The 20088-nt window shown below is 32.1% G+C and overlaps 1 protein-coding gene across 8 annotated transcripts in view; it reads left to right on the forward strand.

Annotated features, from left to right (window-relative positions):
* Positions 1-20088, forward strand: part of ave (sterile alpha motif domain-containing protein aveugle) — a 26138-nt gene continuing 6050 nt past the window's right edge. For 2 of the 8 annotated variants that reach the window (XR_013016230.1, XM_076463133.1), the window contains exons 1-6: positions 8-160; positions 505-574; positions 13368-13533; positions 13935-14001; positions 16623-16699; positions 18085-18148. Coding sequence is in view for 5 of the 8 variants with exons in the window: in XM_076463133.1 (XP_076319248.1) it covers positions 542-574; positions 13368-13533; positions 13935-14001; positions 16623-16699; positions 18085-18148 (407 nt within the window). In the remaining 3 variants the exon portion in view is untranslated. Of the gene's footprint in view, positions 161-504; positions 575-13367; positions 13534-13934; positions 14002-16622; positions 16700-17984; positions 20013-20088 lie in introns of those variants that run through there. The other 6 variants (XR_013016232.1, XM_076463137.1, XM_076463134.1 and 3 more) reach the window with 6 other exon arrangements.

Below are 20088 nucleotides of genomic sequence, written 5' to 3' on the forward strand. Positions count from 1 at the left end.
GGGTGCTGCTGGTGGAGGTACGCCGTAAGATATATACGTTGTAGGTTAGTGAAGATAAACAAATATTAAACTCAAATTAGTTACAAGGTTTTAGTCATATTTTTGAACAGTTTACACGTGATCTATTTAATTTTATGTTTATCTTTCAGTAACTTTTAAGGTATCTTTACTATTATAATATTAGTGTTTTTTTATGTTTTAAATGTAATTACTGTACCATTAACAGTGTCTAAACGGAATATAAAATTCTCATTGTTACGTAATTAATTTGTATTATTAATAGTGTACTACAAAATCTGAACAATGGAGCGTTTCAATATGAATAATGAAACGTTCCGTAATCCATGTGATTGTACAACACTACTGTAGATTTGATTGTAGTTTTATTATTCATGGCACATAAATTTGTCTTCCCTCGGGTTTTGACTTTTAAGAAACAAGATAGTGTTAGAAAGGCTGAGTACCGAAATTTACTTGGTAATAAGTAATCATTTTATCTTCCAGGTAATCTGAAACTTTCTGAATTACTTCAGATACTGTGATGAAGGAAGATTCGTCAACAAACAGAAGCAAGGTAAGCAAACTATTGAACATGCATATAAATTAAGATGGAGTGTGTTTATTACTGAGACAGTGTAAAAATTCAATTTATCAGGTACACTATAAAATGAGGTAAGATGAACATGCCAACGTATAATACACCGTAATAATAGCATTATGTAGAAATTATGACTTGCAACAACTGAAAAGTAATCTTACTTCATAGTTTAAAATAATCTACATTAGGTTTACATGCAGTGAGAAATTTCCCTCTCATGAACTTACATAAATGTACAACACAACCCCTTTAGAAAATTTAGTAAAAGAAATTATTCACTCTTATTCTTAAAGAAATTATCAATTTCTATTTAAAATTTAGTTGTCAGGTTTCACCAGTGATTAAATTTCATTCCATAAATTGCTTGAAAAAATAAAACTGCTTTCATTGGATCCATCTTTCCCTTGTTTTCAGGTTATAGTGCAGAGAAACTGAGAGTCTTTAGTCCATTTATCCTCTAGACAGTATTGTAAGTTTGAGTAAGATCATATCGTATTCTTCTTTTCTAAATAGTAAATAAAAAAGAGATTGTAACCTGTTCCCATAAACTAGCCATTTCATCTAGTAGCTCTTCACTGAACCCATTTCAATAAGTGAGACCTAACTAGTGATTTCTACAGAGAGATAATTACACAACTTGTAGTCACTATATGTTAAAGTTCTGTTAGCTTTGTTATTAGCAATAAAATACTTGTGACTTTTCACCATTGTGTTTAGTCTGTTTCTTCAGTTACATCATCTAATGGATTTCCATCTTTATTAATATGTTGTCCAAATTATGATAACCCTAATGTGATATCTACTGTAATTAATGGTCATTTACCAAATATTTACTCAAATAACTAATTGAACTGGTACATTCTGTAATACTGCAACACCTTGAGTACTGCCAGAAATATTCAACAGTTTAATTTCTTCCACATACTTTAATGACTTATTAAATAATCATCTTTCACTACTATTAATGTAAATGAACATCCAGAGCCCAAGTATCATTCATAAGGTTCTCTTCTAACAACAAAAATCCAGTGTGTAGCATGTTCAGCATTTCTATACTGTTTTATGTTTCCATTGTTTTAAAGTTGTTCCTTTGTTTCTTATATTTTCATGTATTTTTGCTCAAACTTTCTGTACATTTGTTTGAAAGTAATTATTGGAGTATTCCATAATATTGACTACCAGTGCATGACTTGAGCAGATTTGTTAAGATTTTAATATTATGTGTTTTAAATTGAGTAACTTATAATTTTTCTAAGGATATTACAAGAAAAAACATAAAACTGAAAGGGTGTTACAGCCTTTACTTGAGCTAGTTTTGTTCTTGTTGACTGGTATTGTAAGAGTGCCAATATAAAAACAACAAAACTGTGTGTAAATACAGGCCATATGGAACTGTACCAAAAGAAAATAATTTGTGTTCTCTTGGTTATGGCTTGTCACCTACTCAAACAGTGTGTGTGTATAGTTGTTGTGCATGGTGTTTGTGTTGAGTGTAATATGGTAACATACTCAATCAGTGTATGTGACTTCTCTTTGCTTAGGAATACATTTCAAAGAACATGCCCTTCAAGTTGTAAAGCAGTTGAATCTCTCTTATGCCTTCTTTTCCAGCATAAATAGCTTAAAGTGAAGGAACTTATTGTAAAATCAGTTTTCACTACAAATGTTGAAAGACCCTTGGAGAACTCTTTCTTATGATACATACAATACAAGCTGTTAGATGTTCAGAACATCTTCATTCATCAGTTTCATTATTTTATCATCTACCTGTTCTACTTTCACTGTTCTGGACATCAGTGACTTTTTTTGAGCTATCATTGTGTCTGACCCAACAGATTCATTTGAAAGATATTCTATAAAACATAACCAAGATTATTTAATATAATATAGTAGAACTTGTGACATTGGAATGACTGAAAACATAGCTTGAAAGGTATCATCTCTCCTTCCCATTGATAGATTTTATTTCTTTTGGTCATATTGATACTTCACATCACTCGCAGGTCCTTCCTGCTGAGAGGAATGGCTTCATTCAAGAAGATATAAAGCCAGTACTTGCTGAAGCTACAAGCCTCTTCCATTTGTAACATTTTGTTTGCTCTTATCTAGTGTTGTCATCCAAAAACTTCTGTAAGATGCATTCAACAGAAAGGTTCCATTTGGAGAAATAAAACCACCATCAAATATATGATACGGTGTTTTTTTTTAGTAGGCTGTCTAACACCTCTACCAAATATCATCATGGTAGGAACAAAATGATGTTAAGATAGTCATGTGACCAGGTAAAGTGTTGTTAAACTTCATCTTAAGTTCCAACTTTTTCCAAATGGTTAAATTTTAGTTGTTTTTTGTTTTCCAGCTTTGTTTATCAGTGTCAGTTGCTGTGCGTAAGGTGACAGACATATGTGATTTTCAAACTCACGGTATGTGTCAATCAAATTGTCAATACACTATGCACTTATTCATATTCTCACAACTTGGCTTGTAATACTGCAGGCATGAAGCAGTTAGCATGCTATGTTTAATCTCTCACCGAGAATACAGTCATGTGAAAAAGATAGGACACCCTATGAAAGCCTGTGTATTTTTGCAACATTTTTGGATATATAGATATTTAATCTCAATTTCAACAATACTGAGAGATTATAGGAATATAACTAAACAATTAAAACTGAAGAAAAGACTTTTCAAGATCTTCTGTAAATGTAATTATACAAAAATGCATATTCTAACTGAAGAACAAGTTAGGACACCCTACCCCATAATAGCTAGTGTTACCCCCTTTGGCTGAAATAACTGCAGTGAGACGCTTCTTGTAGCCATCTACCAGTCTCTGACATCGGTCTAAAGAAAGTTTGCCCCACTCCTAAATGCAGAATTCTGTTAGCTGTGGGATGTTTGAGGGGGTTTCTTGCATGTACAGCCCGTTTCAAGTTGCCCACAGCATTTTATTGGGATTAACATCTGGGCTTTGACTCAGCCATTCCAGGACTCTCCATTTCTTAGTTTTCAGCCAGTCCTTGGTGGATTTACTGGTATGTTTTGGGTCATTGTCGTGTTGCAGGGTCCAGTTCCGCTTCAGCTTTAATTTTCGTACAGATGGTCTCACATGATACTTAAGCACCCTCTGATACACAGTAGAATTCATGGTGGATTATATGATTGTGAGCTGTCCAGGTCCTGCTGCAGCAAAGCAGCCCCAAACCATGACACTTCCACCTCCATGCTTCACAGTTGGTATGAGGTTCTTTTCTTGGAATGCTGTATATGGTTTACACCAAACATGACCTCTGTTCTGGTGTCCAAATAATTCAACTTTGGACTCATCTGTCCAAAGAACATTATTCCAGAAGTCCTGGTCTTTGTCTACATTCTCTCTGGCAAACTTCAGTCTGGCCTGATGTTTCTCTTAGAGAGCAAAGGTTTCCTCCTTGCACACCTCCCATGCAAGTTAAACTTATGCAGTCTCTTTCTGATTGTAGAGGCATACACTTTCACATTAACAGTAGTCAGAGCCTGGTGTTGGCCCTGTGATGACATGTTAGGGTGTTTGGAGACCTCTTTTAGCATCTTGCAGTCTGCTCTCAAGGTGAACTTACTTGGACGACCAGACCTGGGCATGTTGGCAGTTGTTTTGAAAGCCCTCCACTTGTTGACTATTTTCCGGACAGTGGAATGGCTGATTTCAAAATCTTTTGGGATCTTTTTAAATCCCTTACAAGATTCATAAGCTGCCACAATTTTTTTTCTGAAGGCCTCAGACAGCTCTTTTGCTCTCACCATGGTGCTCTCTCTCACTTCAACAGTCAGGAGCACACCAAACTAAATGTCTGAGGTTTAAATAGGGCAAGCCTCATTCAAAATGCTGAGTAATGATCTTCTAATCATTTGCATCTGCTGTGATACACCTGTGTGTGAGTTGAGCCATTTTAAGTGGGAGTGTCCTAACTTTTTCCTCAGTTAGAATATGCATTTTTGTAGAATTACATTTACAGAAGATCTTGAAAAGTCTTTTCTTCAGTTGTAATTGTTTAATTATATTCCTATAATCTCTCAGTATTGTTACAATTGAGATTTAAATATCTATATATCCAAAAATGTTACAAAAATACACAGGCTTTCATAGGGTGTCCTAACTTTTTCACATGACTGTATATCAGTATCCATTGTACATAGTGGTTCTTATATAAAACATTTTACTGTATATTGTATCGATAGATATAATTTGGACTAACTATCAGTAGGTTACAGAACGAGAAAGGTGTTGTGCACATAGGTTGCTGTATTTTTTCTCATTACAGGAGGTAATTGTTAATTGTTATATACACACACCATCAAGCAGTATCATTTTAAACTCTACATATTAAATTACAGATATAATTACATTTTAAATCATTTATTAATGTTTACAGCTTTTATTTACATGGGGTAATTAATAAGGAAACTACTAACGTGACTGCTTGTTTGTTTTAATATTTCTTCAGTCTCTCTCTGTACAGTACATAACAGTTGTTCTGGTGTATGTACAGTAAGTACACATATTGTAACTAATGTAATATGAATTACATTAACTGTTGATAAGTGATAAAAAAATCAACACTATGAAACAATAATAAACTTAATGTGAGCTTTTAAAATAGTTTGTAATAATTTGTTGATTATAACTTTAAAGTTGTAACAGAAGTTGTCTGTGATGGTAGCAACTGAAAGTACTGGCAATATCCCATCTATCAGATAAAATTCAAAACACAAATGAAAAATAATAGGCAAACATGGAAATTCAATTAAACTCAGTGCTTATACCCACAATGTCTCAACTCTTACTGCTGGGCACTGTCCAAAGTCACTTGTGGGAAGGCAGTCACCCTTCAAAATTATTTTAATGTTAAAATCACCCTGAAATATTTCTACAAACAGTTTCTTCTCAACTACCACCATAAAAATTCTTATATTTTGGAAAGTAAAACAACCACCCTAATCATTCTACCATAGGTTGCTCTTAACTTTCACTCTTTTATGAAAATATGGCAATATCTTAAGCAATAATTTAAAAATACATTATAAACAAACTACACATCTTGCCTCAACATTTATGTAGTTCATAGTTATTTTCTAATAAAATTATTCAAGTATAACTTGGGAAAGCTGAGACAGACCCAGCTACTGGAAGTTTGTCTTTCCACACTGAATAAATTTTAACTATTTAAAGGTAATTAACTCCCTCTTGTGACAAAAAAGGTGTTTTTCTTAAGAAAAATTTTAAATATTTTCATATTTATTATAAAACAGTGAGAAAAAGGTTTTCAGTTGCTACTATTTATAACCACTATTTTCTAGTTTAGTTATTAATATAACTTTATCCATAAAATAAATGGTAGTTATAAACAGTTAAAACTCTTTTTAGTTGTGATATAATAACACCTTTTAGTATCATATGTGAAACTACACTACTAGGGATGGGTAGACCAAGGATGGGAAAATTAAAAGTCCTTCTGTTATTATAATTAGTCAATTATACTTTACCATTTACAAAATTAATATTCATATCTAAATATTTAGCATGTACATGATAATTGTTATTTCTTTCTATTGCAAGTTATTTTGGATACATTAAACTTGGATTAAACAATCTTGGGTACATATAGGAATTATATTATGTGTAAGATAATTATATATGATAAGTTATATATGAGCTAATTCTCACAGCAATGTTAGGATATGAAAAGGCAGATGTAGTTCCCATGAGTAGTTGACTATCTCAAGTGGATCAGTGAAGAATTGTCTGGTGATTGTATTTTAACAAGTGAACCAACCAGGCAAACAGTAAGAAACCATGAACAGCATAAGATTATGGAGTCTATGAAGACATTCTACCAAAGTGTTGTAACTTCCACTCTGAGTCACTTTCCTTTAGAGTTCAGTATTTTCAAGAACACTCAGGGCTTACCCTGGACTAAATTTTTCTGTAGCCAGGCTATTAGCTGAATGATTTTTTTGGTAGCCAATTTTAGTCAGTGTTTTAGCCAGATAGGTTTGATCCGTATCCAACCCTCCAGCCAGTCACATATGATAAGACAGTCAAAGAATAAATGACAACTAAGTTCGTATCATACATTTTATTTCAATGAATTTATCATTTATCAAATTTATTATAAAACAACAGTTTCACAGTTACAAAGTTCAATGTTTTTCACACACAAATCATTACAATAATGACATGGGAAGATGAGTCACTAAATTAAAAGTAACTGTTATTACATGCTGCTAAACAGGGGTCTCTCTAGACTTGCAAACCAGGTAGAAGTTTTGCTCTAATTTTACAAAATTATGGAAAAGTTTACAGTCAATATCATTCTTTTCTTCTATAATATAATCTGTATAAGATGATTTTTCCTTGAGCTTATGAAGGGTGAGGTTTGGTCTGTTTTGGGAGACCACTTCTCCCAAGTCTCTCTAGTGAGAGCCCTGCTTAATAAAATATATATCATCACCAAACTAAACTTGACAAGTTTCAGTAACATTCATGCTGAAAATCTGAACACAAATTCATGACAAAATGAAAAAATATATCCATGCCTTGAAGCATGTCATTTTGTTGTGTCTCATTTACAGTTACAACTGGTGCCTTTGTTTCAATGATTACATTAGAATACTTCTGTTATTTTTTGTACTCCAGATCTTAAAGGCACGTTTAAAATAAGAAATTACAGTGTTTGGACCATCTATTGACAGACACATGATATTTTCCTGGTTTCTTGTACTCATTGAATTCCTCAGACACGTTTTTATCAAATTCTGCTTACTAAAACCTCTCACAATCAGCTGTTGAAACTGGAGCTACCAGCAGTCTCTCTGTCAGTTCTGCACTTGCAGGAAAGGACTCTCTGTATTTTACTGTATAAACTTTTATGTCTGTTACAGACTTGCTTCCACTTTCAAAAGTAGATCTAGCAAATTTTGAAAATGATTTCAATTCTTGTTTTGTTTCCTCGTGGCCAAAGGTTGACAAATAATCATTGATTGTGTCAATGTCTGCTGAAATGTCTGTGTCTTTGAGCAGTGGGTTGAAGAAATTTCTGAGGAAAGTCAAATAGCTGCATCATCATTATCTGAAAACCTGTCATTCAGACTTCTTATCATATTTTCTGTGAACTTATCACATATGTTTTCTGCCTCAGACCTTTGAACTGCACTGTCTCTTATGGTATGCCCACCAAACTGAAAAGTGTACAGTCCATCTGAATCTAACTGAGGCTCAGCTGTCACCTTGTTCAGAAATTTTGACAGCATTTCACCAGATTTGTTTTGTTTCATTTCCTCCAGACACTCAGTTGAAGCAAGCAGTGGGTGAACTTCAGAGAAATTAAGATTTTTCCTCTGAAATGTTTTTGACAAAATGGCTAATGGCTTCAAACAATCATCCAAGTAATGTGACACATACAGAAATTTGAATGAAGTGATGGGTTTATACAAGCTAAGAGCTTTACCAGAGGTCTCTTCCATGAATACAGACACAAAGCTGGAATAGTTGGAAAGCAGTTCATCTACTGCACCTTCAAAACTTACTGCAAAGATCTCTTCAAAATGATAATGTTCTGCACATCAAAGTTGATAATGCTGCACTGCAGTCAGATTGATCTTTATAACCTCTTCAAAGTTCTAATGCTGCATTGATAATGCTTGCTGCAGTCAAAGTTGATAATGCAGTCAAAGTTGCCATATTTTTTGGCGAGTACTTAACAAACTTAAAGATGGAATCCATAATATCCTGGTACTTGACAAGATATGGTATGCTGTCAGCTCCTGTGGCACAACTCAAAGCTAACCTGTGTGTGATACAGTGTGTGGCTAGGACACCTGGTACAAATTGCTTTAGTCTAGTAACTACCCCAGACTTTGACCCAACCATCACAGCAGCACCATCAGAGCTGACACTACATAAATTTTTTACTTCAATACCCTTCTCTGATAACATACTAATGACTTTTGTAAAAATGTTCTCAGTATTAGCTTTGTAAAGTTCACAGATTCCAAGGAAATAGGTCTGTGATGTCACTGTACCGAACTGATCCATCTCTAGTACACAGATGTAGCTGACAAGGTTCTGCTTTACTGAAATGTCTGTTCTTTCATCAATCATGATGCTGAATTTTCCATTTTTGGCTACTTTGTTTTTTTTTAATTTTCTCTCAACACTTTTGCCATACAATCTTGGAAGTCACTAATACTAGTGTTGTGTTCATAAGTAGTATGTTGGTCTACTACCAGATGCTGGAGCTGTGTTGCACCCTGGAATTAAAACAAAAATAATAAATAAATAAATAATTTGTGGGAGTAGTAACTCTAGAACATGAATACATAAATCAGTAACAAATTTCATCAAGAACAACGGAGAAATTCCACTTGTAAAACATTAGCTGATAATCCTTCGACAATTTAAGAACATAAAAAGTGTATTATATACATAATAAATAATTTGTGAGATTAGTAATTGTGGAACATGAATACGTAAATCAGTAACTATAACAAATTTTTCATTAAGAACAACAAATAAAATCCACTTGCGACAAGAACAGAAAAACTGTATTGTACACATAATAACTTACCTGCATCATACATAGTCTGTTTAGATCTGGAATTAGGGAACTTGGTAGGTCATGCTTTGCTGCAAAGTAAACATTGTGCAATGCAGCTATGATGGCAGTCTCACTTTTGTTTGTGGCTGAGACTGTGGCCTTAGTCATCACTGTAGACAGCTTGGACACCTCCATTCCATCTCTGTGGTCTGAAATAAATGATAAAAAAAATGAATTACCTCATGCATCACAATATCTTTTTAATGTAATAACACTGCTAAAGTATTAGGAAATAAATTGACATGGGCATATTTTTTATTATATTTAATAATTTTATAAGTTTAACTATCCAAATAAGTCTCAACATTTACTCAGTCAATAAATACCTTTTGTTTTCTGATGCTTGGTTAGGTTGTCTTTTTTCATCACTGCAAAACCAGTTGTGAAGTGTTTGAGTTCTATACTTTAATGCACAATATGCAAAACAGTTGTTTTGTAGAGACTTCATATTTGAGCCAATTAAATTCATTCAACCATTTTTCTTGGAATGATTGTGAACTGTCAGTTTCAGGTTTGGATTTTTTTGATGGAGGCATTAGACAACTTTCACTGTCTAAGGGGCATTTAGCCTGCAAAGAAGCCATTCTGAGATCTCAGTGATGTTGAGAAAACCCACTTGTAGAGAAATATATATGCAAAAAATGGCTCGTTTGGGTAGAGAAAATATTTTACATAGACGAGCGAACAACGTTTCAACCTTCTTTGGTCATCGTCAGGTTCACAAAGAAAGAGGTAACTGACCACGTTTGGAAGGGGTTGTGTAACTGAGTGTCAGAATGTAGAGGGTGGTGTTAGATATTTGAATATATAATTTTATTTTAGTATATCAATATAGGTAATAAGGCATTCCTTTATATTGGTTTATTTTGGGTTTAAGTTGTTGTATAAGTAAGGCTTCTTTAATTTTGTGTTTGTTTATGTTTGTTTCTTTATTTAGTAGGTAGGAATAAAGAACATCCTATCAGACATGAACAAATTTAAACCAATACACACAAATCCAACAAAGACACCCAAGATGCAACTAAACAAATTACTACTAAAAATGAAAAAAGCCAACACAATTTCACAAACACTTTATTCCTACCTACGTAAAACCGACTCACGCACACCACAAATATACGGCATCCCCAAACCTCATAAACCAGATTGTCCATTACAACCAATAATGTGCACATATGAATCGTTTAATTACAATCTTGGTAAATACATAGCATGGGCATTCTCCAAATATGTAACATCAGCCAGCTCATTCATCAAAGACTCTTTTAATTTCAAGTCTAATCTAAATCAACTTAATTATAAAGCCTTAATGGCCAGTTTCGATGTTATATCCCTCTTTACAGAAGTTCCAACCACTAAAGCCTGCAAGATAGCCATAGAACTCTATATCCGAGGCCCTAACCCAACTATAGACATTCCCAGAAACCAATAAGCAACCCTTATAGAATTCACCACGATAAAGACAAACTTCATGTTCAACACCCACAACTATATAAAACAAATGGCCTAAGCATGGGCAACCCAGTATCACCAGTTCTAGCCAATATTTTTATGACACAAGTTGAAACACAAGTAATTAACACAGCATTACATCCACCACTATACTGGTACAGATATGTAGATGACACCTTTGTGGGATTCAAATCTACAGAACACATACTTAATTTTTTCAATCACATTAACTCTATACATCCCAACATTAACTTCACATGTGAACAGGAAGAAAGCAATCAAATATCATTTCTTAACCTCAAAATTACAAGAACTGACGCACAATTCAAAACAGAAATCCACCGAAAAATCACCCATACTGGACTATACATTCCTTGGGACTCAGCACATGAAACAAAACAAAAACTCAACATACTAAGAAACCAAATAAACACAGCCATAAAACTATGCTCACCAGATAAAATTAATGATGAATTAGACAAAATAAAATAATACTTCATCAGCATCAGTAAGTTTCCTCCAACAAACCATAGAAAACATTATATGCACACACCAAGACAGAAAGCAAAATCAACCAACAAAAGTAAATATATCTCGCGAATCAAAAAATCAAGAAACCATATACTGCTGCATACCATATATTCCCGATATCAGCAGACAAATAGCCAACATTTGGCAAAAATTAGTAACAAAATATGACATTCCAGTTAATACCAAATTTATTCAAAAACCTGGCACAAAACTGAGGTCAATACTATGTAAAAACTACACTGACAAACACCACACAAACATTATTTACAAAATACAATGTGATAACTGCCACCACTTCTATATTGGAAAAACAAGTAGAAAAATGGAAACCAGATTCAAAGAACATAAAAGTCACCTTCACACGTTTTCAAACACTGCAAATCAAATAAACACAACATAACCATGAAAAACACTCAAATAGTAAATAAAGAAACAAACATAAACAAATGCAAAATTAAAGAAGCCTTACTTATACAAGAACTTAAACCCAAAATAAACCAATATAAAGGTGTTCCTTTAACATGACAAATAGGGATGCAAGAAGAGTATATCTAGTAAGAGAGTATCAGAAATGAACCACAAGATGGAGAAGTAAAGTTATCAACATGGTGAAAATAAGGTTTAGCTTCTCTCATGGTAATGCATGTTTCCTGACAACATAAAGACTTTCAGAAGAAAGATCATTATACAGTCAATGGAACAAGAGCTATTAAAGCTCCAAGATCATAAAGAAGAGCTGGCAACGTACTATTTACAAAGAGTTTGTTAGAGCTGTTTGAAGGAAGTAGCACAGAAATGATTACAAACAAAAAGAGAGAAAATGAAAGGTTTAAACAAACAACAACTGAAAGATAGCATATTAAAACATAGAGAAGAATCAATTAATGCTAAATAAAATAATTTGAAGAGCTTTAGAGTGTTGATGAGTATGACTAGAAAGTATATATGAAAAAACTGCTGGTAAGAGAAAAATTAAAGATGAAAGTTAGATGCAGCAGAGAATATTTTAAAAGCATAAACAGCAAGAGAAAGCTAGTGGCAAGAAAATAGTGATGTTATATACACTTACTGGTGTCATCAGTGAATAAAGAAACCCAAGGACACACTTGGAGTTAATTGTATTTAATATCAAGTTCAAGCTTGTATCACAAAACTCATTGCAAGTCTGTATCTTGTCTTTTGCTGTAGTGCTATGGGATGATATGTTGGTTGAAGACAAAATGGATCATTCATGATACTCAAAAAAAAACTTTATTGCAGAATGTTGATTTACTTTTTTTTATTTTGCTGTTTGTGCATTAGTTTAGTAAATGTGTACAACATAGAAATTTTTATTAACTGTATTTCTATAAATTGTGTTCGGATAGTTGTACTCATATTGTGATGAAATAAATAGACATGACATAGAGTGGAAAATTATTTGTAAACCTGATGATGACCGAAGAAGGTCAAAACAGTGTTTGTTCCTCTACATAATTTTTTTAACCCAAACCAGCAATTTTTACATATGTGCTTTTCTCTACAAGTGGGTTTTCTCATCATCACTGATTATGTATGTTTCATTGCATAATAACATATATTTATACAACAAAACAGAATTTGCTGTGTTAAATGCATCCAACTGAAAATCATAAGGAAAACAGCATAAAATACAGTGTAGAACATTATTTCCAACAAGGAACAACAAGTAATAAATCCTGAGATGTAATGCTTGAAACAGAACCTCACTAATTAGATAGTATGAAAAGGAAAATAAAATGTAACAGATTACAAAAAATCTGTCAAGCTATAATTTAAATAAACACTTTTATCAAAGACATGATAAATATAGCTTGTTTAATCAGAAAGAATATTTAATGATAAATTTACAAATCAATAAAGTAGAAGAAAAAGCCACTGTTGTAGGTTCTGTTTAGCTCAAAATATACCTTTGGAAGTCATCTGATTAACATTAGACTTCTTAGAATTAAGAATGAATAATATGTTATATTGACTGAGATATGTCTTACAAATAATGTATGCATGTTACTTGTATATTAACACTTCCTACAGTTTCTGTTTGAGGACATTCAGTTATTGTACAAAATAAAATGTCCAAACATATATTGATAAACATTACAGATAATTTGTCTTTGTTCTGTATGATTCAGGGTCCTTCTAGTCCAACAAGAGACAAGGATGCTCAGAAAGAAAGCAGAAATCGACCAAAAGCTGTCTTCTTCTGGACAAACGCTGATGTCATGAAATGGTTACGAAGACAATGCCAGGAATATCATTCACTTTACTCCCACTTGTTTCTTGAGCATGACATTACAGGTATGTCATTGTTTATCACCCCTTTCCTTGAGTTATGGATGTGACATTATTTACAATAGTACAGTTTAATGTGTTGTCACATGTTCATTGGACCTTAAACATTTATGGTAAAAATATTATAATATCAATTTATTATTATCTCAAAATATTTTCTTCCTAGTAAAATAGTAGAATAATGTATGTTTTGAAAATTAAAAAACTATTATTTTTATGGAGATAGGAGCATGAGATTATTTATGTTTATAAACAGTTGTATTTGTTTTATTCACAAAGAAACATTATTTTGTGGATACTGTTTGTGGTGAAAATAGAATCATCATTATACTAGTCCTTAGTGAAGTGTAGTGTAACTTTTTCTTTATTATGTGATTTGACTGATGCATACGTCATATTCATAACAGGACGATCACTAGTCAGGATACGGGATACTACCCTGGAGAGTATGGGTATCTCTAATAAGGAACACAGGTATAGTCATAATGTAAAACAGAAATATGCAGAAAAATCATGGAAGTCTGTTTATATAAATATAAATACAGTCTATATTATTATAAAACTTCATATGAAATCATACTGTTATAAAGTGTTGTATAAGTTACTTCTGATGAGGTCACACCCAAGTGTTCTGTGGTACTATGTCGCCTAGAAACTGTCACCAAGTTTTATTTGATACAATTTATTTATAATGCTGTTTCACCTAGTATAATTTGACAGAAGTTAGACTGTCACCTCATCAAGTATTGTATTACACAGTTACACATTTGAAATTAATGTGTAATCTTACCAGACCAGTAGTAAACCATAAAACTTCTTTATACAAAAGTCTGTTTTAACCTTCAAGTTTGGAGGGATACGTACAATCTGTTAACTACATTCTGTTTTATTTGTGGAAACATAAATAAATACTTACATCATGTGTAACACATTTTAGTATGTTATAAATTATGTAAAAACAAGTTGCTACTAGAATGGATTGTTCTATGAATTTCATAATGTCTTCTTAATTATCCTTAACAGAAAAATGTCTGTACGTTCAAGCACGATACTGTTAGCTAAGAAATTTCAATAAATTTCTGGTATATTTTTTTCCTTTTGTTGTACAAATGTAGGTGGGGCACAGTACATAACCTTTGTTGTAGTTTTTAAAAGTGGATATTAACAACATGTGAGTTTAATATTTTCTACCAGCATTAAGAAAGGACATTCTGTTTCAACTTAAAACAAGTATGAGTTCAATAATGCTTTTATTGCGTGTCTGTAAATGAACTTGACACCTGGTTACCTACAAATATTGCAGCTTAATATTAAAAGTATCAGTGAATGGGAACCTAGCTTATGAATTAATGAATGTTTATAGTTACACTGGTCTGTTGAATTAATTTGTTGCTATAATTGATAAAGGTAGCTTGCTGATCAGAAAGTATCTGTTCCCACAATACTACTATAACAAACAAAACAATTTGACCTCTCAATTACAAACACTTGTTCTCCATGTTTGATATGTACCATATTGCCAAGAGATTAGGAACACTTGTTCTCAACTTTCAATTTGTACTAGATTACAATGAGATTAGGGACACTTGATCACCACGTCAGATTTGTACCTGGTTAACACTTTCATGATGGATGTATTTTGTTTGACAATAGTTTTATAAAATGTTTAATATTATATTGCATAGGTCTTCATTATTGTATTTGCTAAAATGGAAAGTACTTTGATAAAAATAAGTTCTATTAATATTATTTAAAGCTTTTACTTAACTGTGCTTCCATGAGCCAGACACGTAATATTTTATGGAACCTTATTTTTCAAGTCATTCTGGATTGTTAATGAACTGGCTAACACTTTTACCCAAATCTGATTCATAGCTGGACAAAAAAAGGATATTGACAAACTATTAACAAGTGTACTGATCTTGTATCAGGTAAAGCAATGTTGATACAGGAAAATGACTTGTTAGTGCAAAGTGTGTATGTGAGTTGTGCATGGGAAATGCCCTCAGTGTCAGTGTGGATGCAATAGTTTATACAGTGAGGTCAAAATGGCATGAAAAACAGATGGAGAAACAGCTGCAGAGCAAATTAAACACATGAAAAAAACAACAAAATAAGGACTTAATACAATACTCCATTGGAGAATGATGAAATGTCTAGTGATACTTCTGAGGATCCCTTGGATTTCATGACATCAAAGAATTGATGCAGATCATCCAAGAACTGGAGTGTGAAAGGAACAATGTATGTTCAAATCGGCAGTTCCTTGGTAATAAATCCACAGCAACATTAGACTTTCCAAATCATGAAACTCGACAGAAGATGTCAAGTTTGAGTACTTTTACTGAGAACAATAAATTGCTTGCATTCTGCTTGACTGTATTAATGATTCTATGCATTGTGTTACACCTATGAGATTCAGATGGTTGTATGAATGCAAGTGGAAACAACATCTGTAAGAACTATTCTCATCTGTGCAACAAGTTCTGCCAGAGAAATGTACTTGCACTGCTGTGCTAATTGATGTTATTCAAAGAACAAGCTTTTGAAACATCTAGATGATACTCTAACGACCGAAGAATGGCTTTCAGCTTTAACCCAAAGTATGTGTCCAGCATTACTGTAAGTAAACTGCACTGAAAGAAATAGAGTACCATTGGTCAAGGTGATGAGAATTATCTCACTGATACCAAATTCAAGGCCATCATATCTACTGTGAAAACATAGAACAAGAATGGGACAAATACCCAAGAACACAACAAACTGTTTTATCTTAGCCATGTGTTGACAACACATTTCTAAGTTTACTACTATGTACTATGAGAGTCAAAAACTTCCAATATCATTACTAAATCTGTAATGTTTTTTTCATAAAATGTTATGTGGAGTTTTAGTTAAACCTGAAAATACTAAACATAGAGCTTTAACTCATTCCAGAATGATGATGTATACTGAGGTTTGCCACAAGGCCCACATCCTGGGTGCCTGGCCTGTGGAAGCAGTATTGAAGAATTTCTGATGTTATGTTAATGTTTTTTTTTGTTTTATTTCCTTTCCCAACTAAACAACAATAAAGTTTTTAATATTCTTTAAAGGGATGACCTTTGTCGAAAAATTTTAAAATTGAAATTGAAAAGTGACATCCTTGAAATGAAGGACTTGGAAAGAAAAGGTTTGTAGAAATGAACAAACTCCTTATACATATTAGTGACTCAGCTAATAAATATTTAGCTTTTACTGAACAATTTCTTATCACATTGTTAGTCATGTAACAGTTTAACCACTGAACAAAAGTCTCAACTATTTATTAAGATTGTACTTACTTGCAGTATGTTAGTTGGTTTTTTAATTGATTAAAAATATGAAAAATATCTAAATAGACATTGATTTTTATCTTGGATAAATCACTAAAGAAACAGTAGTTATATCAAAGGAGATTACATAATAAACTGTTTATCAAAAATAACACACTTTATTTGTTGCATATATACATCCAATATATTTGCATGTGTGCACACATCTTTTACTTTATTAGAATATTAACATAAAAGCTAACACACAAACATGAATCCCCAGGGTACAGGCTATTTGGAGACGACTGTACTTTATTAGAATATTAACATGAAAGCTAACACACAAACATAAAGAATCCCCAGGGTACAGGCTATTTGGAGACGACTGTACTTTATTAGAATATTAACATGAAAGCTAACACACAAACATAAAGAATCCCCAGGGTACAGGCTATTTGGAGACGACTGTACTTTATTAGAATATTAACATGAAAGCTAACACAAATAAAAAGAATCCCCATGGTACAGGCTATTTGGAGACGACTGTACTTTATTAGAATATTAACATGAAAGCTAACACAAATAAAAAGAATCCCCAGGGTACAGGCTATTTGGAGATGACTGTGCTTTATTAGAATATTAACATGAAAACTAACACACAAATAAAAAGAATCCCCAGGGTACAGGCTATTTGGAGATGACTGTACTTTATTAGAATATTAACATGAAAGCTAACACACAAACATAAAGAATCCCCAGGGTACCTTTATTGATAAATCAAGTTACAAGTTGGGCTTTATTTCTAAAATATTTTATATACAAATCTTAAAGAAATTAACAATGCAAGTACATTTAGCAAAAGTGCTTTAAATTAAAAACTTGTCTAATATAAAGGAAGCCAGAAGAAAAAGTGGACTTTACATGATTCTTCTCAGTTCTCATTTTTATATACAATTCCAAAGTTCCATAAAAATCCTTTCAAATTGTTTTATAGTGCTTATTTTAACCACCTATCAACAATTAATGTAATTAATATTATACCTTTGAAGGTTTTTTTTTTATTATTCTTAATTAAAAATAATGTAATTGTTTCAACATTGGTTTATAATGTACATATGTTTAAAAATTCAAAGCAGCAATTCTTTGTTAAATATTTATTTCCAGTTGGAGGGATAGATATGTCATCTGTTGGCACAAGTTAACAGAGAAGCTAGTTATAGTTGATTGGACATCACATTTAACTGTCTGTTTTTCACGTTGGTAGAGCTACAAGCATGCTGCAAGTCAACTGTATCTTTGTCCAGTTTTGACAGGAACTTGTCATCCAGGTAATTAACACCATTGCTATAGGAAGCAATTATTGAGTGGTCAAGCCATTGCAACAACTAAACAATATGATGCATGATATACTGTCCACCTCTAACTTAATGATTAACTTGCATTTATTCTATATATGCTGGTTATACAAGTGAGTAAACAATTGAAAATGTTTAAAAAATGCTGTGTAGGCTTCTAGTACCCAAGTTTGTATTATTTTAAATATTGTTTTATTTCTTTCTGGTAAAGAAACTACAGTTGGTGTGGGCTAATATTAAAACCAGTTTCCTAAACCTCTGGAAGTTTTCTTACAGCAGAAATACTTAAAAATGTAATTCTAAATACACATTTATTATTATATCCCTTATATCAATAAAGTCATTACAGATATAAACTTTGTAAGTTATGTTTATTTAAAGGTAACCCACTTTTATGTAAACAGAACTATATATAACATCCTGTTGGCTGTATACTGTAACATTCTTGTAACTACAGAGATTAAAGTACAACAAATAACTTCTTTGTATCTATATGCAGTGGGAATTTGTAAACTTTCTGTACTGCTTTTAATACTTGGGTTGTACAAATTATTTGAATGGCACAAACAGAAGTGATGTTTTAAGCTTATAAATCTCAAATTCTAATAACCTAGAAAAACATATTTAATATATGAATAGTTTTCATAAAGGTATAAAATGTTCACTATAAACAAGTTAAGTCATTGAACTAAATACACCATGTGATAGTTATGTTACATTGATACTTTTAACACTTTGACTCAGTGTATCTTTATAGAATAGATACTGTACTTGTATGTATATTACAGTAGTGCTACTGTTTCAAGGTATGACTGAACAGGTGTCTTATTTCTACTGTTTTATGTTTATTACTAATTTCATGCTGTTTTTCTGATGTAAGTTTAATATAAACCACCTTAGGGTTGGTAGTTTGACATTCATGAACAAGATCATGTTTTTATTTAACACAATGAAACTGAAAATACCTGATACTAGCCAGCTTTAATGTTAAGTTCACATTATTTTAATGAACATTTTTAACTGTAAATAAATCATTAAAATAAACTTGTGTACATTTATTAATCAGAAACTGAAATTCTTACACTTTTATTTTTTTTTTTTCATATCGGTTATTTCAAACTCTGTTATTAAGAAGGTAATTCATTACCATTCGATGTAATTTCCAATGGTGTAAGAGGAGCAACAACTTGTAAAAACAACACATCTTTCATGTTCTCTGTATTTGGAGTTTGTGTACATCAAATTGAATTCTTCTGTCTGTATCAACTAATCTAAGGTTTAGGTTATAATAAGCAACTCACTAGAATATATTGTAAGATAACACAGTTTGATAGGTAGATGTTTTATGACATCAAAACTTTTAGCTTAAAAATAATCCCATGACTTTTCAGGCATTATCAATGATGTTTGTAAACATTTTATAAGTATTCTAGAAATACTCTTAACATGAGTGGTTTTAATTTATTCAAATATTTACAATTTTGTCATCCAGATTTATGACTATAAGGAAGCACTGTGTAGTGTGTTAGAAACTCATGAAAAGCAGATCGTATTTTGATGGGATGTTTTACTGATATTTCATTCATCTTGTATTAAAATGTGAATTATGGGGTCTGGTGTAAAAAGGTCCATGATTTTTTCCAAAGTAAAGGAACTTTCTCTGTAAACCATATTTGAAAGTATGTTTACATGGTACATATACTGCAAATAAAACATTTGAGGTTTTTGTTGAAGCTGCTGGTTGGACTTGCATACATTTAAAGTTTAAATATTACATCACTTGAACTTACAATACCAAATGTAATGAACTTTTGTACTAATAAAAAGTTATATATTGTGTGTGTATGTAATTTTAAAGAGATAATAGAGAAGAGACACATTTCATACACTACAATAAAAAGTAAAGGTTCAAA

Source organism: Tachypleus tridentatus, chromosome 10, assembly GCF_004210375.1.
Source record: "Tachypleus tridentatus isolate NWPU-2018 chromosome 10, ASM421037v1, whole genome shotgun sequence".
In the NCBI taxonomy this organism is placed as follows: Eukaryota; Metazoa; Arthropoda; class Merostomata; order Xiphosura; family Limulidae; genus Tachypleus; species Tachypleus tridentatus.